Source organism: Danio rerio, chromosome 23 (genome assembly GCF_049306965.1).
Source record: "Danio rerio strain Tuebingen ecotype United States chromosome 23, GRCz12tu, whole genome shotgun sequence".
NCBI lineage: Eukaryota > Metazoa > Chordata > Actinopteri > Cypriniformes > Danionidae > Danio > Danio rerio.
The window spans coordinates 42,971,655-42,995,982 of record NC_133198.1 but is presented as its reverse complement, the minus strand read 5'-3'; the positions used below and the strand labels follow the sequence as shown (position 1 = coordinate 42,995,982).

Sequence of the window (24,328 nt, the reverse complement as noted above, 5' to 3'; positions counted from 1 at the left end):
TACTATATATTTAGGATAACTCCATATTTGTAAAAGTCCCTGAAAAAAAGGTCCTGCATGTGTCATTTTGTATCGTTAACTTAAAAAATTCCATTGTTTAGTCAAAACATGTATTAGGCCTAAATCTAATCCTGCATCTGAGATTAAAACACAGAGCAGCTGTTATCAGACACGTATACAAATCTAAGAAAACAGCATAAAAATAATACATAAAAGTCTCAGTTTGAGATTTAAATAGTAGATTCAATTGACATTTAAAGCTTTAACTAATTAATAACGTTACGTTACACCGAAGACTCTTATTTTGTTACATTTTAGACAAGACTACAATCTTTTCATTCAAGTCGTCTAACGTTACAAGTAAAACACCACACGTTAGTCACGTCGCTGAATACCTGCAGTTAATTTCGCGTCCTCGTTGTTGTTATTTGTTGCTTCCATTAGCTTATCCTCAGTAATTTACTTAAGATTTCTTTTCTTCATGTTGGAAAGTTACTTTGTTGTCGTGACAGATGAAAGTTCAGAACAGTTCTTGAATGCCCTCTATCGGTCATATCAATCCACGAATCACGAAGGACTGATTTATGAATATTCATAATGTAACGCTACGTTGGTCCAGTTGGCTTAACTGATTGGCTGAACTGCAGTTTGGTTTATGAATATTGAGGACATAGCGTCATGTTCGTCCAGCTGGCCTACGTGATTGGATGGATTGCAGAAGTTGGGGAGATTTCCGTTATTAAACTGGCAAAAGCGAGCGGGTCGCAAAAGCCAGAGCCGAACTATATGGAGGATTGGCTTATGAATATTAATTACGTAACGACACGTTTGTCCAGCTGGCTAAAGCGATTGGCTTGAAATGCAGACGAGAACAAACTAGATTAAGAATATTAATGAGTAGTAATGAAATAACGTGACTGGGCAGTATCAGAATGTTTCAAAGAAACCTAAACAAGTGAAAACCGACTAATTTTGATTCATTTAAAACGTTACAAGAAAACAAATTAATAATTGATGCTCTGAAATGTTCACGTTTTACCTGATAAATATAATTAAATTGCTTTTATTGCTTAATTACACACTCGGTTAAATTAACAGCCATTTTCCGCTGACAGGAATTATCACATATTAAGTTTAGTGACTTATCGACGCTCGAAGAAGTTTAGAATTAGGTTTATTTGATGATTCAATTAAGCTTTCTGTTATTAGTTGAAGGCGAATTTGTGGTTTATGAATATAATTAGCTATTATCTCTTTATTTTGTACGCAGAATGATTGTAAATACATTAAGATGCCCTCCAGAAATATACATTTCCAAATAAAAGTCCACTTGTGTCCAGCAGAAGGCGCTACAGGTCTAAATAAAACAAAACTGCCAACATGAAGATTTTTAAAGAGATTTAGAAGTTTAAATAACTTTCAAGATACACAAATTTAATTCAATTTATTTGTATTGTTGATTAATGTGATAATTAAAAAAGTGTAAGTCATGTTTGGAGGGAGGAAACATTTCTCTCCTTTATTCTTATCCAAAACGGTGGATATTTTTTTAGAATTATATATAAGTTTATTAAATGTAAACCTATTTTATGCTTTTTCTTAGACAACATACTGTTCTATGATGTAAACATAATGTTAATTATTAATAGAGGAAGTAGTAAACTATATACCATAATACTATTGTTGTTACTATAATGCTTTGTTATAATTGTAATATAAACCAGGCCCGTAGCTAGCCTGGTGAAAGGGATGTTTTTTTCCCTTTTAAAATATGGATCTTTTTACAGTTGTTAGCCTCGTTTTCTATTAAATTATGAGGTTTACATACTTTTTAAGCACAGTTTTTGCTGGATTTGCTTGTCGGGTGGCCATCAACCACACTTTTTGATGTATCAAAAACATTTTCAAAAGAGTTAGAAGTGAAAAAAAAACATGATAATAATACTTATTTTTCAAATACAAATTTATAACATCATATTTCATTAGAAACAATTATGCTGTTCAACTTTTTACATTAAAAACTAGCCTATTGTTATTTATTAGACAAACACAAACTAGCCAACACATTCAACTTCCCTTAGTTACGCTGAAGGAACAGCCAAAAGAGGATTCTCCTTGGTCTTAAAGCCTTATTCGATAGTTATTTTCACAATTCATTATGGCATAGTGGATCAAAATAGGACAAATGAGCTTGTGTATGGGACCAATTTTGGACCTTTGTCAGGTCTTGGGAACATTTACCATTACTATTATCATTATCTAATAAATATATTACATATAATTCTACCTAACACACACACGTATACATTACATATATATACATATACACAATGCATTCATGTTTTATTGTTTATTTTATTTGTAGTTACACTTCTTTTTGAAATGAAACATGATTGATTATAGCAATTTGTCCGAGTTGCATAATAACGCAGCCTGTAATAACTCTCTTTATGACACCTCTTGCATATTTTAAGATGAATTGAGATTCTTATCCGCTGTATTATTATCTTGACGGCTGCCGTTATATAAGCTCTGTTTCTTGTTGCTGTTTTTACTAAAAGCCCATATTTGGGATGATCCAGAGAATGATGAGAAGAGTTTGTGAAATGCAAGATTACATAATCTTCTAAAAGTCAAAATAAAAAAGCAAAACTACTGTATGAACAAAGCCCAGAGAAATTACTGTATATGAAAGTGTTCAGGTTTGAAAGTTTGAAAATATATTTGTATTCATATAAATCATTATTATGATTATGATTACGATTATCATTATAGTAATAATCGTAATATATTAATAATTGTAAAATAATAATATATCATAATAGTAATATATTATTATTATTAATATTATTATTATTATTATTATTATTATTATTATTACTATTATTATCAATAATGATTATTATTATTATTTCTATTATTATTAATAACTGCAATATTATATAACTACTATTATTAATAATAATGATCATTGTTGTTGTTATTAACAACAACAACAACAATAATAGTAATATTAATATTAATAATAATAATAATAATATATTACTATTATGATATATTATTATTTTATGATTATTACTATAGTACTATATTATGATTATTATTATTAATGATGATGATGATGATGATAATGATGATGATGATGATTATTACAATTATTAATAATAACTACAATAATATATAATTATTATTATCAATAATAATGATGATGATTATTATTATTATTTTTATTACTATTATTAATAATTACTACAGTAATATATAACTATTGTTATTATTAATAATGATGATAATGATTATTATTATTATCAATAAAGATGATGATTATTATTATTATTACTATTATGAATAATACCTACAATAATATATAACTATTATTATTATTAATATTTATGATGATCCTGATGATGATGATGATGATGATAATGATTATTATTAATAATAATAATAATAATAATAATAATAATAATAATAATAATAATAATAATAATAACTACAATAATATATAACTATTATTATTATTAATAATGATTATTATTATTATTATTATTATTATTATTATTATTATTATTATTATTATTATTATTATTATTATTATCATTATTATTATTAACAACATCAACAATAATAATAACAATGATAATATATTACTATTATGATATATTATTTTACAATTATTACAATATTACCATTATTATTATTATTATTATTATTAATAATTATGATAATTATTATTATATTTAATCATGTTATCTTTTGCATTGGGAGTATTAATTTAGATATTTCTCACTATCAGCTATTATTTTAATTCATAATCAGCTGTAATATGATGCTACACCAAACAAACAAATAAATATACAATTATTATAAATTCCACATTACTACAAACATTTCTGTTATCATCACCATGAATTAATTAATACTACTAAAGTACTACAAAAATACTACATCATCATCAACACTGAAAGACTGTGCTTCATTTTAAATGCATGTCATTTTAGTGTTCCCATTTTTTTTTTTTTGATAAAACCTTCTGCCGCACAACATTTCTAACCACTATCCACAGCTACAAAATACTACAAAAATTAATAATACAAAACTATGTTACATTATGAAGCTAAATGTAATAAATAAATAATCCTTTGTATTTTATTCAACCTGTATATTAAGCTCAAACACAAAAAACAATGATACAAATGTGTCATTACAGCTTTATGGACGTGTCTATTCATATTCTCTCCATTACACCTACCTGTAACAGCTTAAAGGGATATGAATGTGTGTTTCTAATATGCACTTCTATAATGCGTCACGTCTGCATTTTCTCTCATGTCTGTTTTCTCTCTCTCTGTGTGTCTGGTATGTGTCCTCTTTTACAGAGATGAGAAGTTAAGACGCAAAGAAAAAAAAGAAGGAAAAACTAGATGTTAAGATCACTGGTAAGCCCTGCTCTTTCATTTACACTAATAAATGTCAGCGAAGAATCTTACGTGTGCATGTGAGCTCCAAACATCCCGTTTATACACTGGTGTGCATTACAGACATCTTTATTTATACGTTTTTCTCCATTTCCACTTGAGATGTCTGCTTGTAATCTGTGTGCGAGAGAGATAAAGAGCAAACAAATATCATTAATGTTGACAGATCGTTTTTTTAATGCATGTCATTTTGTTTATTCATTATTATTTAATAAAAAATTCTGCCACAACATTTTCATCCACAGCCTAGAAACTGAAAAGATAAAGATAGTGTAGTTATATTCATTACAAGCATGCACAATATAGATTATACATTAAATACATAACAATAATAAATAAATAAATATTATTATCATTATTAAATTCATTCATTTTCTTTTCAGCCTAGTTCCTTCATTAATCAGGGGTCACCACAGCGGAATGAACTGCTCACTTATCCAGCATATGTTTTTCACAGCGGACGCCCTTCCAGCTGCAACCAAATACTGTGAAACGCACACACACTCTCAATTACACACATACACTACGGACAAATTAGTTTATTCAGTTCACCTATGGCGCATGTCTTTGGACTGTTGGGGAAACCAGAGCAACCGGAGGAAGCCCATGCACCAGCAACCTTCTTGCTGTGAGGCAATCGTGCTACCCACAACGCCACCATGACGCCCATATTTATAAACATAATTATTATAAATGTATTTTATGTGATTTCAATTTATTTTATTGGTGTTTTTAAAATAAATAATACAAATACAAATTTATTCAATCTATTATCAACTGTTAAATGATGCAATAACTTATTACAGTTAATTATATTACAGCAGATTAGATATAATAATAATAATAATAATAATAATAATTATTATTATTATTATTATTATTATTTTATTGTTGTTGTTGTTGTTGTTGTTATCATTATTATTATTATTATTATTATTATTATTAATATTATTATCATTATTAATAATAATAAATGATTATTATTTTGTCGGGTTCTCAAATCTGATTGGCTGATAGACGTAAGATATTAAAGCAATATCCAATGTCCAAATGATAACTATCGGATAACTAAAAAAAAACTGCTGTATAATGGAATAACTGATTATTAACTGAGTATTCAGCTTAAAGTGATTTTTTTTAAAGGCTTAACCAGGTTAATTCGGCAAGTTAGGGTATAATAAGGCACCTTAAAATTGTTTTTAAAACATTAAAAACAAGGCTTTCTCCAGAAGAAAAAAATAATAATAGGAAATACTGTGAAAAATTCCTTGCTTTGTTAAACATCATTTGGTAAATATTTGAAAAATATCAACACCTGTAAAGCCTATTCACCCTTGTGTATTCTATTCACCCTAGTGTATTACTCTGCCCACACACAGCAACAAGCAGAGGACACTCTTCAGCAGGGGTGTCCAATTTCGGTCCTGGAGGGCTGGTGTCCTACTGAGTTTAGCTCCAACTTGCTTCAACACACCTGGCTGGAAGTTTCTAGTATATCTAATAAGAGCTTGATTAGCTGGTTCAGGTGTGTTCAATTAGGGTTATAGTTAAACTCTCCAGGATATCAGCCCTCCAGAACTGAGTTTGAACACCCCTGCTCTACAGTCTGACAAATTTTGCAGCTGTTGGACAATATAATGTGCTTTTAAGGTTTTGTTTTTTTAGGCGAGAATGTAGTTGTTTTGATTGCAGCTATGCAGTTTGTTTATAAGGATAGTGCCTATCAGAGGTGGGTAGTAACGAATTCCATTTACTTCGTTGTATTTACTTGAGTAAAATGATTGGGTAACGTGTACTTTTTGAGTATATTTAGATATGTGTACTTTTTCTCTTACTCAAGTAAATTATTAGAGAAAAATCATTACTCTTACTTCGCAACATTTGGTGGCGTTCCTCCATTACTGTCAAATGATAATAAATATGATACTATGGTTACGCCATAGTCATCTGCGGTTCCGAGAGGACGGTCACACTGTCTGTGCAGTGAGTTTATTGGACCACCTCACCGCATCCTTAAGTTCAGTCTATGTTTTCACTCCAAGATGTCAACATCGAACTGACATAGCAACATATACATGAACTACAGCTCCAACCTGAAAAATCACATGGTGGTAAGTGTCACAATTATCATAATTTAATCCGTAAATATATATAGTCAGAATTTTTAGCTTATTATTATTTTATTTTTCCCCAATTTCTTTTTAACAGAAAGATTTTATCAACCCATTTCTATAGTTTTAATAACTGATTTCATTTATCTTTGCCATAATGACAGCACATTATATTTTACTAGATATTTTTCATAGTATTCAGCTTAAAGCGTTTTTTTTAAAAGGCTTAACCAGGTTAATTCGGCAAGTTAGGGTATAATAAGGCACCTTAAAATTGTTTTTAAAACAACCAAAACTGCTTTTATTCTAATTTATATAAAACAAGACTTTCTCCAGAAGAAAAAAAAAAAAAAATATATATATATATATATATATATATATATATTAAAATAAATAAATATACACATACATATGTATGATTAAAAGTAACTAGTAACTTGATAATGGAGTAATTTTTTTAATCAGATACTTTTTACTTTTACTCGAGTAACTTTTAAGATTGATACTTTTAATTGAGTAAAAAATTCCGCAAGTGCTTGTACTTTTATTTGAATATAGATTTTGGATACTCTACCCACCTTTGGTGCCTATTTTAAATATTTACAATATCGAAGATTCAGATGGCGACCTGATGGCGGCAGAGGCCGCATAATAACCCCTTTGGGAAGAAAAACAGCATTTTTCAGTGTACGTTTCAAACTACAGCTGAACAAATCATTACAGAACAGGTAAATGACTTTCTAAGTCGATCTCTCTCTTTTGTTTGTTGTAATGCTGTATTTATACCGTAATAAGTTGGTAGTGTTTGCTTTGCATTGGCTTTTTCGGGGTTAATTACTGTGATCTGATTGCAGCAGAGAAACACTGGGAAATCTCTGATGGCATTTCATTAAAAAAATTAAGAAAGAAAGAGTTAATGAGAAAGACTGGATTTATTTTTATGTATCTCTGTTATCTCTGGAGTCTGTCATGTTGATTCACTTATTACTGTTTGTTGATCTTTGCTTACTGTTTATGAGCTTATAGTTGAGTGCTTATCATTTCTCTCAGATTTTCAAGCACATCTGTTTAGATCTGGGTCAGTGGCGAACAATCACCTTTTCCACGCTCAATCGCACACACAAACACACACTGATTTACCCTTAAACAGAACAGAAAAACACAAGAACGGTGCTAAAACTGTTTGTTCAAAGCTAAAAGTGCAGCGGGTTTACAGTCATCGACCTGTCATCAAGAGATCCTGACATCTGCTGAGAGATAACAGAGCACACACACACTTATGAAAATCTGCTTTAGCAACCATTGTTCTTCAGTAAGTGTGTGTTTTCAGCACATCCGCAGCCGAATCTGTCGAGACAGGTCTTCACAGCAAAGGGGGATTCTTGGGGAATTTGGCGCCCAATCAAAGTCAATATAAACTAAATACACCCTCTTGACATCCGCTTAGGCAGATAAAGTAAACACATGAAAAGAAAGATCACAAACATGTGCTCAAAATAACTTCCAAATCCAAAACTGCATATATACACTGCAAAAAAACAAACAAACAAACAAACAAACAAACAAACAAAAAGTAATGCATAATTAGAGATTATGTCTCGTTTCAAATCCAAATATCTAAAAATTGGTAAAACAAGAAGCATTCATTCATTCATTTATTTTCCTTCGGCTTAGTCCATTATTTATCAGGGGTTGCCACAGTGGAATGAACCGCCAACTATTCCAGCATACGTTTTACGCAGCAGATGACCTTCCAGCTGCAACCCAGTACTGTACAACACCCATACACACACACACACACACACACACACACACGTACACGACGGCCAATTTAGCTTATTCAATTCAATTGTACCGTATGTCTTAGGACTTGTGGATGAAACCGGCGCACCCGGAGGAAACCCACACCTACACGGGGAGAACATGCAAACTCCACACAGAAACGCCAACTGACCCAGTCAGGACTCGAACCAGCGACCTTCTTTCTGTGAGGCAACAGTGCTAACCACTTAGCCACTGCAAACAATTGATATGGGCTGAATTCAAACAAATTGAATTGAACATTAGAAAATTGTATGTTTTAATTCAGCCCATATCAGTTGTTTGCAACAATTTAGCAAGTATCATTTTTTTTTCGGTGCATGATAAATTAAAATTAAGGATTTTTTTCTTTTAAACAACACTCAAAAATTATTTTTGCCGCTTCAAATTAAATTGAGCTGAATCAACAATTCTTGAAAGTTTTTTTGGGACAACTTAATTGTTTTGTGTTACGACACGGTGCTGCAGTGGGTAGCGCTGTTGCCTCACAGCAAGAAGGTCACTGGTTCGAGTCCTGGCTGGGCTAGTTGGCAATTCTGTGTGGAGTTTGCATGTTCTCCCTGTGTTGGCGTGGCTTTCCTCCAGTGCTCCGGTTTCCCCCACAGTCCAAAGACATGTGCTATAGGCGAATTGAATAAACTAAATTGGCCGTAGTGTATGAGTGTGAATGAGTGTGTATGGATGTTTCCCAGTACTGGGTTGCAGCTGATAGGGGATCCACTGTGTAAAACATGCCAGAATAGTTGGCGGTTCATTCCGCTGTGGCGACCCCTGATGAATAACGAGACTAAGCTATATTTCATCATTTTGAGTATTTAGTTTTATGAAGGTAAACGGAATAAAAAAAATTACATCCATCTTTAAGTTGTTTGTATTATATATTTATTTTGTTTTTAGTTTCTAGAGAACGTCTACATTTTCGTGCACTTGAAGAAAGAGTGTTTTTTTCTGTGTGTGACTGTGTATATGTGTGTTTCTATGGAAAAGCAGGCAGCTGCTGGACAGTCTTTTGGGAAGGACGGGGGTGGAGAGTGAAAGAATGGGTCATGATATGTCTAAGGAGAGATATAAAGGAAAACCGCAGCTGTATAAAACTGCGGCCAAAAAAGGCAGAATTGCATTGAAACGCATGAAAGCATGTGAGGAACTAACAATGACTTGAGGAAATGGGAAAAATGCAGAACAGAGTGGAAAAAAGGGGTTCCCATCGCAAATTTGGTTGTTTTAATGTGTCAGTTTTTTCTCAGAGTCACAGTGAGGATAGATGAAGATTTGCTCCTTCTCAAATGTCTGTTAGAGTGAAATTATGGCGGGCATTTAGAGACAGAAGTCATCAAATAAACAAGTGAAATCTAATCACGCTAAGAATTGGCAGCAATTTACACTGTACCTCTAAAGATGACATATAATGTCATAACACTGACATCGCACACATCGAATCAGTGCATTACTTACAAACCAATATAATTAAGTATGTATTCTGAAATCCTCACAAATAAATTCAATGTTTGTGTTTATGCATATTTATATCACATTTACAAATACTTCATTTAACACAAGATGTACGTGCTTTAGCCCATATTTTTTGTGAAACCGTAATTCAACACACGTTTGACTACAGTTTTTAGGTTAAATAAACACTAGGGGGCAGTATAACAACCACAGCTTGTGTTCCTTTTCACACTAATGATGCGTACAGGACTATATCATTAATAAATAAAGGATTCTTTGCACAACACTGAATAAGCATCACAAAGCATTTTTTTAAATGTATAAACATTTATAAGTATTTATGTATGTATTATATCATCTTTGCTTCAAATGACAAAAAAATTAATTACTGCTTGTGTGAGGCATTCCTAACGCAGTGTATGAGGCAGGACAGTAAATTTGACGTTATTCTCTCCTTTGGCTGCCGTTTTCAGTCTCACACAAATGTTTTCCTTTTTCTGAAAGTCTGTGAAAGTCATCATTGTGGAGTTTTTCTTTTATTATTTTAGCAAATTAAATTTGTTTGATTTATTATTTGTTGTATTCTCACATTCACTGCGCTCCATGTTTTCCCAACTATGACGATTTACTGAGAAACCCAGAAATGTGAAAAGGGTCTAGTGCTTGAACAAGTTGCTGGTTGAGTTAAATCAGTCGAACGTTCTTTAGAAGCTGGACTGCATTTCACAGCAATATTTTTGTTTTCACGCTTAATGAAATCAAAGTAATGTCTGTATTGCCACTTGAAGAAACAACCCCTCATTAACAGCTATTTCAGCTCGCGTTTTCCAGCTATTTAAAAGTCCATATCTTTTAACTGAAGTTGCATCGGAAAACGTGATTTAAAAGAAATGTGATATAAACTATATGTGCACTGTAAGTAACACAATTACACTGACTTTGGTAACTGTAATCAAATTAGTCAAATTTAAAATTGAATCCGTTACTTTACTGCGTTCCACAAAAATGCAGTTATAATAGTTATGCCTTACTGTCAGTGTTGCCAACTATTTCCAATGAAAAGTAGCTAAAGCCTGCCCGAAAAGTATCTAAATGTTGCCAGATGATATCACACACTAATTTGCATGTCAGTGATGTCATCATGTAGTATCAGACAAGCTTAAGCCCGTTATGTCTCTACTCTCTGAGGCGCCGTGTATTAGAACATTTCATGCAGATGCACAATAAATAGGTTCTTATTAACATATTACTTTGCGTGATGGCTTCATTGTGTAATCGCAACTCAAAACTACATCTTTATGTAGTATACAAAATAAGTTTTTTTTTAAAACAATCACAGCTTGTGTACTTACTCTTTTTAACTTGTGAAATTAACACATTTGCAAAAGTGACAACAGTTATAGCACTATTGGAATTGATTGCTACCTAAATTACCAACAATTATACATGTTAACACATATCAGTAAATTAACAGTTATGAAAAACAGTCTGAGCTAGCAATTTACTCTACTCAGTGAAGCCTGCAGCCACTGCTCTTTTGAGTCACTTTTTAAAAATTGCTAAAAGTAGCCAAATGAATGTTAAAAATTGGTAAATTTGTTGCTAGGTGCTTTTTGAAAAAAAAAAAGTTGCTAGGGTAGTATGAAAAGTTGCTAAATCTAGCAATAGAATTGCTAAGTTGGCAACACTGCTTATACTGTGGAACGCAATACACCCAACTCTGGAAATTAGTTATTAAAACTAAAAAAACTAAAATAAAACTACAAATTAAATTACAATTAAAACAATTTTTTTTTCTGTTAAACAGAAATTGGGGGGGATACAGTACAGAAGTCCAGATTTAAATAGAAAAATTATCAAAACTTTAGTTATTTTTTGAGCGAGATGCTAACGGTTTAAGCCGACTCAATGATTTATGCTAAGCTAAGCTAAAAGTGCTCCCGCCAAATTCAGAGATCGATTCAATGGATTCAAAAATAGTAAAGCGTAAATGTACTGTACACCTCTAGAGGAGTTGTAAAATGAGCCTATTTCTAAAATACAGTGGCGTCTTTCTTTAAGAGAGCAAATTAAAGTTTGTGGTTTCCAACTTTTTATGCTGCTGTATACGCTTCATCCGTACTGAATCCAGAATACCCTAATAGCAGTAAACACTATTACATGAACACCATAATGGCCCTATAATTCCTCTGGACGTAGCACAAGTGTTCAGGACATCCTCAGGCATTCATAAACAGTCCTCTGAATAAAAACTCCTTTGACTTCGGACTCTGTTTCTTCTCATGGGAAAATAAGCTGTCACCCACTGACATTTAGTCAGCGAGCGAGTCCGCCTAGTTCCCTTTAGCTTACTGATGACTAAATCTGAGCTGAATGAAAGAGATCACGGGCGTTTACTAGGTTTAACCCCAGACATTATGTGGTTTCCATTCAAAACGATCAATTCTAGTGCAAACACGCTCTAATAAAGGATCTTTCAGCAGACAGCAGAAGAGGACACAAGGGCCTCATTGTATTTGTCTGGATATAATAGCCTTTTTTTTGGGAAATTCCTCTTCCACTGAGAAATTCTTTCCTAGCTTTTCAGAATGCTGTAAATACATCACTGATGTTCGTTCACAGTTAGTAGCTTAGTTTCACAAATGCTGTCGCAATTTGAGATGGATGTGATGGATTGATTCCTCAAGTACCGCTGGCAGGGAGAAGCGTTTGGGAGCGCTGCACGGAAAACTTGTAAAGAGGGTGTTGGCGCTGTTAAAATTGGGAAACTCTGAATGATGAAACTGTGCTGCTTTTTTTCTCCTCCTTAAAACCTATAGGGATGGAAAATCAGCTTTCCAATTTACCTCTAAAGCCAATAGTGATTTTCCATTCAAAGTTGCACATAAAAAAAAAAACTGATGTTGGATAAATCATAAATCATTAAAACTGTTTCCATCCCATGTTTTGAGGAAAGCAAAATCACAACTTCAATGGAAAACTGGCATTAATAGACTAATTTCACATGGCCAACATTTTAAAAGCCAAATCGAGGCTGCGGTGGGAAGAAACCCAGAAGTATCGCCTGAAGTCACGCAGGAACATTGTATACCTGGCAGTACATCTTATCAGCGAAAAGAAAGTGGCACAAATGTATCATTTCATATTAGACTTGTCATGATACTGAATTTTGGTACTGAAAAAAATAAAGAAAATTTAAAAACATTTCCCGCTAACATATGAGCGCTTTCCTAAACTGCGTTGATTTGCCATTGTGTTTACGAGCTCAACAGAAGTGACTGTGATTGGCAGTGAAGGTCATCAGTTTAACAAATCCCCGCTGTTTACTAAGTGTAACTACAGATACAGGGACACTGGAGCATGCCAAAGTCACTTCGAACAACTTATTTGTCTATACGCTGACGAACGAGCGATCCACTGATGCATCGCAGCTTTAAAACGTTCCAGTGTCCCTGTATCTGTAGTTAAACTCAGTAAACAGCAGTGAGTTCGGTAAACTGATGACATTCAAGGCTAATCACAGTCATTTCTGTTGAGCATGTGAACTCAATGGCAAATCAGTGCTGTTTAATGCTGCACTCAAATGTTCTTGTGAAATGGACGTTTTTAAAATTACAGTATCGATTGGTACAGAATTCCACTTTCATGACAAACCTATTTAGGACTGCTAAAATTTTGCTCTGAGTAAAGCATTGGTCACTGTGCACTTTTCGCCCCATAGACTTACATTTATACTTATGCGAATGTGACAGACCAGAAATGCTATCCCAAGCGATAAGTTTCTCATGTCACTGCATTCCAAAATTCAAGCTTGGTGAACTCTGAAATCGCATCAGATGATTACGTGAGACCAATAGAAGATCAAACCATTTTTTGATCTTTAAACCAAACCATTTCAATCGGAGACTTTGCCCCAGGCCCTTTAGAAAACATGATCTGAGAGAACGCTGAGACCGATCAATTAGCTGGTGCAGCTAATACAATCACATGGGCATCTTCAGGCAAAGTCTCATGAAATGTTTATGTGATAAATACAAACAGTGTTTGTTTGCAATGTGACTTCTGGCCTGTTAAACATACTACAGCAAGACTTATAATATTCAAAAGCATCTGTTTTCATGTGTACAAGTGCTTTTTTATAAGGATACTAGTACTAGATCTCAAAACTCAGGGCTTCTGGTAGGACTCAGATTGGCAAAGTCCACAAAAGGAGGTCGATTCGTCTCAAATATGGCTCCCAAACTCCAGAATAGCCTTTATGATAATGTCCGAGGCTCAGACTACTTCAAAGTGACTTCTGGCCTGGCACACATAATAACATGACAAAACTTTTAATATTTAAAAGCATGTTCCTCAACATAGTCCCTCACCATGTCCTGGATCTTCCCCAAGGCCTCCTCCTGGTGGGACATGTCTGGAACACTTCCCTATGTAGGTGTCATTTTCATTCATTCATTTTCCTCTGCTTTTCCAGGGCTAGGTCATGAGGGCAGCAGTCTCAGAAGAGCACCCCAGACCTCCTTCTCCCCAGAAACTTCCTCCAGCTCCTCCGGGTGGATCCCGAGGCGTTCCCAAGAAAGTCGAGATACATAGTCCCTCAGCATGTCCAGGATCTTCCTCAAGGCCTCCTTCTGGTGGGACATGCCTGGAACACATCCCTAGGTAGGCGTCCCGGAGGCATTTGAAACAGATGCCCGAGCCACTTCTCTCGATGTGGAGGAGCAGCGGCTCTACTTAGAGCTCCTCTCGGGTAACAAAGCTCCTCACTCTATCTATAAAGGTACGCCCTGCCACCCTGCGAAGGCAACTGATTTCGGCTGCTTGGATCTGAGATCTTGTCGTTTCTGTCATGACCTAAAGCTCATGACTATAGGTGAGAGCAGGAAGGTAGATTGACTGGTAAATAGAGAGCTTTGCCTTTCGGCTCAGCTCCTTCTTTACCACAACGGACCACACTACTGCTTCCGCTGCACCGATCCATGTGTCAATCCTACGTAACATGCTTCCCTCACTTGTGAACAAAGCCCCAAGATACTTGAACTTCTCCACTTGGGGTAAGGACTTTACTCCAACCTGGAGTTGGCGCACCACCTTTTCTGGTGAAGCGCCATGGCCTTGGAGGAGCTGATTCTCATCCCAGCTGCATCACACTCAGCAGCAAACAGCCCTAGTGAATGTTGAAGAATAAAGATTTAACTTTAAAATGGCTCTCCATATAATATAGCATCTTTGTGAATCCATGTAAAATGGAATCATATTGTTCTCTACAAAAAACTGGAAACATTTTCTAACACGTCATACATTGTCGGTTTCATCCAGCATTTAATTATGCAGTATCTTAAATATGATTAATAAAATGTGGATGAACACTAATGCTAATAAAGCTACTTGTATATATAGAAAACATTCAATCACATGATGTACAACGATGTTAAACAATCAGAGATTTCCAGTCTTTTTTTCTTTTTTTCTTTTTTTACAGGCAGAGATGCATACCGACATGTGGGGCCCATATGGGAAGCCATAAAATGTGCACAAACAACACTCGTGACAAACCTGGAGCATGGAAAGTGGAGTGGAAGTCAGGTCATTCAGACACAAAGAGGGAAGTCAACGTGACGCAGGTATTGAAAAGTCACACTCAGAGTCAGGAAGGCAGTTCTTAACAAATACGGGATGGGAAAACTCTTCACATTCCAACTATATTTTTGGTTTCTGCGTTGAAGGTCTTTATTTATGCCTTCTGTCTGGTCTTCATTAACAAATGGGCCACAGAGGCTCCTTCTGATTATCATCACCGCGTTTAACCTACCGTGCCTGCAGATCTCTGCTGGCAGATATATAACAGAATCAGATTACAGCTTTGTTTATTCTCATGCCTGCGATAAAAACACTGCTTTTATCCTGAAGACTTCATTTGACAGCTGAATTATAGAGGCAAATCTGAAAAGGCAGCTTTTGATTTACTGAAAAACTAGTATTATGTACAATGGCATACTGAAACTCTTTATGTGGGCTTTAAAGAATGGTTTACAACAGTAAATAGACCAGTTCGTGCACGTATGAAATCAATGGTGGTCCAGCCTGGTTCATGCAAGTCTTGAACTCTTGAAGACCCTGAGTAAAACCAGACCCAGATGCAAAACAAGTATGTCAGTTCAACATTTGTCATGATATATTGCGCTCGTTTGCCACATCATGTCTTACACAACCAACAAATGGTGAAAATATTGCACCGTTGCAATCGTCCACACTTTATTATTCTAAAAGTAGAACGTTACTACAAATTAGCAGTAACTCCTGTTTGAGTTCCTCCTATTTAAACAAGTTCTTAAGTATGTGTACATTTTTCTAATAAGTATTTTGAACTTTCAGTAATATTTTATCAAAATATACTTGTTTCATTTGGTAAATATGACAGGTTTTTACAGTTTGCTGAAATGTTGGATTAATAAAGGGACTAAGCCGAAAAGAAAATGAATGAGTGAACAACGTGGTGCAAAATGTGAAAAAAAGGGTTGCGCTGGTCTGAAAATAGCAACAAATCACGCCAAACACGTCTTATTGCACCGAGGTATAATAGGGCCCCTAGATTCCAGCATCAAAGCAATTTGTGCTAAAAACATGCAAATATAAAACTTTCACAACATTATAGCATAAACTTTGCTATAAAAAACTATTGTACCTGATCAATTATAATCATAACTGGACATTGTGCATGCAGCAATGTGACTATTGCAGATATTGTGATATCATATGCTGAAACATTATATTGTGCAGCCATAACTGCGATCATTTCTGAAAACCACATCTAAGCAATAACACCATATTTACCACACAAAAATATTCATTATTACTTATTTATATTGCTTGATTGTATTTTATCTAGCTAATCAGTGAAGTTGATTTGTGAAGCTTGATAGTGACAACAGCATATGTTGTTGTTGTTGTTGTTGGTCCAGTTGGCTGTTTTCTGAAAGCAGATCCGTCTCAGAGGAGCTCGCATATGCGTGCTCACATCTCCACTATTTCTGAGTGCCATGCCTGTACCCTTCCCTCATACCCACTCACATCCACTGACTCACAATACACCTAATATAAGCCCTGCAGAGATCACATGACCTCGCAATTCCCAAAACCACTCTCGCTTCGACATGCTATTAACCGTTTTGGCAGAGAAGTCAGACACCTATTTCAGTTTTCATGAAGCCCTCTTGAAATTCAACACACCTTAAGTGGAAAGTCTATGCTTTTTTTAGTACTCATTGATTAAAAAAAGCATTATACAGTGCTATTTGATATTCAAATCACTCTCTTGGAGCTTTATTTCCACTCTCGACACCCTCTGGAATGATATTACCTCATGGTCAATGAGCATAGCAGAGTGTCACTGCGCTGTTTGCTCTGCGTGGGAATATAAAAGCCATTCGCACACATTCCATATCAACATTTTTCCAGGTGCAGCTGATTTCTCGGATGAATGGTTTGAAAGACAATGCCTGACAATGTATGAACAGTGGGGGGAAAAGTACTGGAAAAAGAGTATCATTGCAAAAAAATGTAGTGTGAGTAAAAGTATAGGGTATTTTTTTTTGTCTTGACACTGGCTTGCTTGGATTATGACTTGTGTAGCTGCGCATCGATGGATTTGCTTTTCCGTGTTTGAACTTTCAGCAGTGACATTTAAAACACACTAAACTGAACTTCAACTCTAAAAAACTGGACTTCACTAGAACTTCTATGTTAAGCGGTTTTGACACAATCAACATTGTAAAAGCGCTACAGATATAAAGATGAATAGAATTGGTATTGCTGACATGTGGTTGATAAAAAAAAACCAAATAATAATTCTGAGATACTATAAGTATCACTATTAGGGCTGCACAATCCGTCATTTTAGAATCTATAGCACAATATCTGCAATAGTCAAACTGTTGCATGCACAACAGTTTGAACTGTACATACCCACAGCATATGGACATTTGTAATTATGTAGACACCCACTATAAATATACACTTGTAATCATGCTTATTTATCTGCATACTACTGATTATTAATAGCAACCTGTACATATATTCATATATTGTAACATATACACTTGTAATCATGTTTATTTATCTGCACACTACTGATTATTAATAGCAACCTGCACATATATTCATATATTGTAAATCTGTTCATAGCTTATGCAACCTGTAAATAATGTTGATAGTACATCCATCTGTAAATATCACCATAGTTTTTCTATAACTGCACTTTATAACTTATACCTGTATCCTGGCACTTGCTGCAATTGCACTGCTGGTTAGACCTAAACTGCATTTCGTTGCATTGTACTTGTACATGTGTAATGACAATAAAGTTGAATCTAATCTAAACTAATCTAACAATGTCCAGTTGTGATTATAATTGATCAGGTACAATAGTTTGTCATTGTAAAGTTTTCTTTGTGAAGTTTTAAACTAATTTCGAGAGGAGCATGTGCTCATGATTGACCCAGCTGATTCGAGAGGAGCATGTACTCATGATTGACCCAGCTGGACCACATTAACTAATCATGGTCATCCAATCAGATGATCCTAAGTCACTATATATATATATATATATATATATATATATATATATATTCTCATTTCCTTTCTACAGCTATCTTCTGGAAGAAACCCCCCTCCTCCCCTTCTTCCACCTTTATCCAGAACGGGCGGCACGGTGGCTTAGTGACTAGCACCGTTGCCTAATAGCAAGAATACCAATGGCGCTGGTTCCTCGCTGGGCCATGTGGTATTTCTGTGCGGAGTTTGAATGTTCTCCCCGTGTTTCCCGGTTTCCTCCCATCATCCAAATGTGCATATTATAGATAAATAAGCCTAAATCTTTTTTCTAATGTTTTACTCTCAGGAAGTTCACCTTGGCCTCAGCAGCGGGGGAGTTTGAGATCCACCTGAGCTCAATTTCCCCTCACCCTGCGAAAGAGGGGAGCTCTGGCCTCGAGAATCTCTCGAGCTCAGGGCTCTCTCCCGGGACAGCAAGCCAAACAAGCTATGTATAAATCATGAGCTAAGTGTGAACTCTTGAAATAATGTAGTGTAAGTTGATCACTTGCATGTTATTATTAGACCTATGGATATTATTAAGCATTGATGTGAATACAATCCGTAAAATCAAATGTTTCTTGTTATTTAATGGTGTTTTTTTTGTTTTTGTTTTTATTGTGGATAATAAAATCTAGGCGCAAAGTCTAAAGCGCATAGTGCAAAATCAGTAAGATCGTGTCCGAATTCACTTTTGCTATTTAAAGGATGGAAAATTACGCTCTGCGCCTTGGCGCATGGTCTAACAGGGTTGTGCTTATTCTCTTAATGAGTTATGGATGTGTTTTGAGCATAACGTGCATTAAACCAGTCAGAGTCTTATCTCCTATTCCCTTTAAGAGTCAGTTGTGTCATGCCATGGCGCATTTGCTATTTACATGGTGGACTTTGGCCCTGTTTACACTGCTAGTTAAATGTGAACCAATTATGATTTTTTTTGCTCATATGTGACGAAGATTGGATCTGTTCTATGACCGTGTCAACATGAAAAAATGCATGTGTTTATTTATTTATTTTTGCTATTTGTTGCACCTCTAGGGCCCTATTATACACACATAGCTATGCGGCGCAAGGCGTGACCCAATTGTTGACTGCTAGTTTCAGCTTGGTGCAAGAGTCGTTTTGACGTTTTGCGCTACGCTGTTTAAATAGCAAATGCATTTGCGCTCATATGTGCACCAATAGGTGTTCTAGTCTAAAAATGGAGGCGTGTTGAGGCGTTTTGCTGGTGCGTTACTATTTTGAAGAACTTAGACAGTTCAATAGATCAGATCAAAGCTGGTCTATTGTCCAGCGCAGACCGCGTTAGTTGTGCACCTCGCTTACACACTGCTTAATACACACAGGATGTACAGCAATACGCAAATATCTTTACAGATGAAAAAGAATTAAAGGATTAAAATATTACAAAAATTATTATTTTCTAGCCTACATAAATATAAAAACCATACTTTCATTCCTTTTTCACCTCAAGGGGCTTTTTTAGTTTATTCATAACAATTTGCTTTTGTATAATGTTATAATTATTAGCATTATTATTTATTATATCCATATTTATATTTGTTTAATTAAAAACAAGCTTAGATTTGCCCACCTGCAGGTTTTAAACCATATGGGGCACAGCATGTGTATTTGGATAAAACTCCTTGAGCACACTTTGTTATTATTGTTCATTTATTGGTTTGCTGGAAATTAGAACTGAATTTAGAAATAGTTTTGAAACAAATTTTTGCGCTTAACAAACAAAATTAATTATGTAGGCTAATAGATGTCTGTGCGTACAACACGTTTCCTTATCCACAATAGTAAAAGTGAAAGTAAATAACGAGGAGGCTTATATCTTATTCTTTCTCTGCAGATGCTCTGTTTAACTGTTTCCTCGCTAGTAAAGCGTTCAGTTTTTCCACTTACAAAGTCCACCATGTAAATAGCAAATGCGCTACGGCGTAACACAACTAACTCTTAAAGGGAATGGGAGATGAGACTCTGATTGGTTCATTCTCAAAACACACCTATAACTCATTAAGAGAATAAGCTCAACCCTGTTAGACCATGCGCTACAGCGCAAAGTGGATTTTTCCGTGGATTTTTTCTTTGTTTCATTCTACTGTCTGTATATTTAAACATGTAACTTAAATAAACAATAAATAAACGTAAATAAACAACTTTGCCTGCTTTAAGGCCGTACTCACACTAGGTACAGTTGCCCGAACCGGCCCAAAGCACGCTTGTCCCCCCTCCCGTCTACCCCGATGGCCCGCACTTACACCACAATCAGGCCTCGACACGCTTACGTCATTGCTGCTGTGCTGTTCAGTGAGAAGCGCTCTCTCACTCAACAGCACAGTGGAGATTTCTCTAGTTATATCGTTTCAGTCGTTTGATATGCAGTGACATGGAGTCAAATATTTCGCCAAACAGTCCTTAGGGATGCGGTGACACGCAGTCAGATATTCCGCCGAACAGATCCACCTCTTTTGGCGCTCATAAACAATCATAAAGCCCTCGTGCTGCAGGAATGAGGAGGTCTGCTGAAGGCGCGCAGCTGTCGTGCAGTGAGGAGTTTGCGTTCACTGAACAATAAGAATGAGTTTTAAATCCATATGAAACAGTCCCTTAAAAGTCACGTCTCGCTTTCAGTTTCGGGCTCAGGCGCGCTTTGCACTCACACTACAAGTGTACTGCGCCAAAGCCCAAGTGAACTGCGCTCAGGCCCTCCTCTTCCAACCGGCCAGGGCCGGCCAAGTGAACCGTGCTTGAGCTCGATTCAGCGCACTCACACTTCTCAAGGGATCCGGGAAACGGGCCTGGGCACGGTACGGATGGCATAGTGTGAGTAGGCCCTTAAGGTGTTGAGATTCTTTCTCTTTATCAATGATGATAACAACTTTAATGGAGTCATTAACTTTAATGGAGTCAACAACTTTAATTTAGTCATATTACAAAAATTATTATTTTCTAGCCTACATAAATGTATAATGTTATAATTATTAGCAGTATTATTTATTATATGCATATTTATATTTGTTTTATTAAAAACAAGCTTAGATTTGCCCACCTGTCAGGTTTTAGACCATATGGGGCACAGCATGTGTTTTAGGATATAACTCAGGTTTTTGACCACATTTCGTTATTATTGTTCATTTATTCGTTTGCTGGAAATTAGAACTGAATTTAGAAATAGTTTTGAAACAAATTTTTGCGCTTAACAAACAAAATTAATTATGTAGGCTAATTGATGTCTAATTGAACACGTTTCCTTATCCACGAGAGTGAAAGTGAAAGTAAATAATGAGGAGGCTTATATCTCATTCTCTCGCTGCAGATGCTCTGTTTAACTGTTTCCTCGCTAGTAAAGCGTTCAGTTTTTCCACTTACAAAGTCCACCATGTAAATAGCAAATGCGCTATGGCGCAACACAACTAACTCTTAAAGGGAATGGGAGATGAGACTCTGACTGGTTTATTCTCAAAACACACCTATAACTCATTAAGAGAATAAGCTCAACCCTGTTAGACCATGCGCTACAGCGCAAAGCGGATTTTACTGTGGATTTTTTGTTTCATTCTACTGTCTGTATATTTAAACATGTAACTTAATAAACTTGGCCTTCATTAAGGTGTTGAGATTCTTTCTCTTTATCATTGATAATAACAACTTTAATGAAGTCAGATTAATTACAATCGAGTCAGATAAATAATGGATTTAAACATGCCATCCTTAAACTGCTTTCTGTTTCCGACTATTGGATCAGAAAAGCAGCGTAAGCTTCAAGCCTTACATAACCAATACACCCCAGACAAAACAAAATAAACATAATTTAGTGACTGCAGGTTGGAAAATAGTGGAGTAAAAGTCCAGACACAGCACTAAAAGTACACCTTTTGACTACTTACTAAAACTACTTAATAAAGTACAACTCCTGAGTACAACTACTCGATTACAGCAATCTAAGTATTTGTAATTTGTTATTTACAGCACAGCCTGTGAATGAGGTCATACAGTATGAGGGCTGGTGCGCTGCGTGTCTAGACTGGTTGGATTTAGCAATGCACAACACCAGTGTTTCACGCAATCATGTTTATATATAATGCAACAACAATATCCAGTCACTGATTTTACAATCTCTGCAGTACAGTTTCTGTACTCTCCACATGGTTTGCCCAGGGATCGTTCAAAGGGGAATCTGCGGTTAAGTTACTGAATGTCAATTCAACAGCACAGACGGAGTGTCATATCTGTTTGCTTTAGTAGGTGTGTAATGGTGGAGGCAGCTTTGGGGATCTCTATAGGAAATATGTCACAAGCGGTTCAATACAATCACTGGTCGAAATCTGCTTTTAGTACTTCCTTATATACTCACAGTCTGTATAAGTCTTTATCTCAGCTTCTCACGTGCGTGGAGTCACTCATGTGTGCCTATTATTAGGTGGTGCTGGAAATGCATACCTGTAAGGCAAACACAATCATGTTTAAATGAAAGCATGCAGACGATGTTATTTAAATAACAAACCCATCAACCTTTGCATTGGTTGAAATAAAGAAACTGAAAATATGTATTTTCATTCATTTAATCATTAATTTTCTTTTCAGCTTAGTCCCTTTATTAATCTGGGGTCACCACAGTGGAATGAACCGCCAACTTATACAGCATATGTTTTACGCAGTGGATTGAAACACCCATACACACTCAGTCACACACATACACTAAGGACAGTCTTCCAAATTCACCTGTACCACACGTCTTTGAACTTGTGGGAGAAACCGGAGCACCCGGAGGAAACCTATGCCAACACGGGGAGAACATGCAAACTCCACACAGAAACGCCGACTGACCCAGCCGAGGCTCAAACCAACAGCTTTCTTGCTGTGAGGCGAATGTGCTACCCACTGCACCACCGTGCAGTCCGCTTCAAGCATTCTTTAAAATCTAATTCATACATTATAGATAATCTTAAGTCATCTTGATGCTAACTTGATGATAAAATGTTGTATTGAATGTTATGCATTCATAATTATTATTATTTCCTTTATTTAGCCAGGAGATCACATTGAGACAGTACTGTCTCTTCTTCCAGTGAGACCTGGTCATATAATAAACATGACATCGACACAAATGTTATGGAAAAAAACATAACATAATAATCTTGGAATATGTAAAAACAAAACAAAACTGCTATAATACAATGGTACAAAGAAAACAAACTGACTTAAGGCACCTACTGACTACTACTGACCTAAGACACCAGTTCTAGTTACCCACAATGATACATAATAAATGCCCTAACAAGAATATACGTGCAACATAAATTTCAGAGGGACCAGAAACCAGGCACAGGTTCAAGATGGTGACGCTGGTACATTTTCATGGTACATTTCAAGTTGAAAAGTAAAAAAAAAAATGTACCTTTATTGACATTTTTTAATAGTTTAAAGCAGTGGTTCTCAAACTTTTTCCACCAAGTATCACCTCAGAAACAAATTGTCTCTACAAATACCACCATAATGACCAGTATTGAAATAAAGTAGTTGGCCAAATTAAGCAGCTACAGCACTGCACAGTTCGAAAACGAGGAAGAGTCATATTCATATTTATACAGTTTTTGATTTTGAAATATATATATAGCATGTTCATATGACATATTTGTGAAACTTTTTGAAATATAAACATTAACTTGTATGTAGATTGGTTTTTCTCAGAGGATGTCAAGCTGACGAAACATTACTGCACTCTGATACACGTTTTATTTATGGAGAAATTAAAAAAGCACTGCAGTGTTTGGGTGTTCTGTGTTTGTATGAGATAATTAGTCTAACGAAACTATATTCCATACAAAATATGAAGCTGATCAGTCGGTTCATGTCATGTGACTC

At 35.3% G+C, this 24,328-nt stretch overlaps 1 protein-coding gene across 4 annotated transcripts in view; it reads right to left on the bottom strand.

Annotated features, from left to right (window-relative positions):
• The window catches only part of tmco4 (transmembrane and coiled-coil domains 4), a 61,531-nt gene that overhangs the window by 34,411 nt on the left and 2,792 nt on the right, over positions 1-24,328 (bottom strand). For 3 of the 4 annotated variants that reach the window (XR_012398719.1, XM_003201227.7, XM_073939397.1), the window contains exon 1: positions 396-534. Coding sequence is in view for 1 of the 4 variants with exons in the window: in XM_003201227.7 (XP_003201275.3) it covers positions 396-441 (46 nt within the window). In the remaining 3 variants the exon portion in view is untranslated. Of the gene's footprint in view, positions 1-395; positions 535-4,490; positions 4,596-22,817; positions 22,904-24,328 lie in introns of those variants that run through there. The other variant, XM_073939396.1, reaches the window with a different exon arrangement.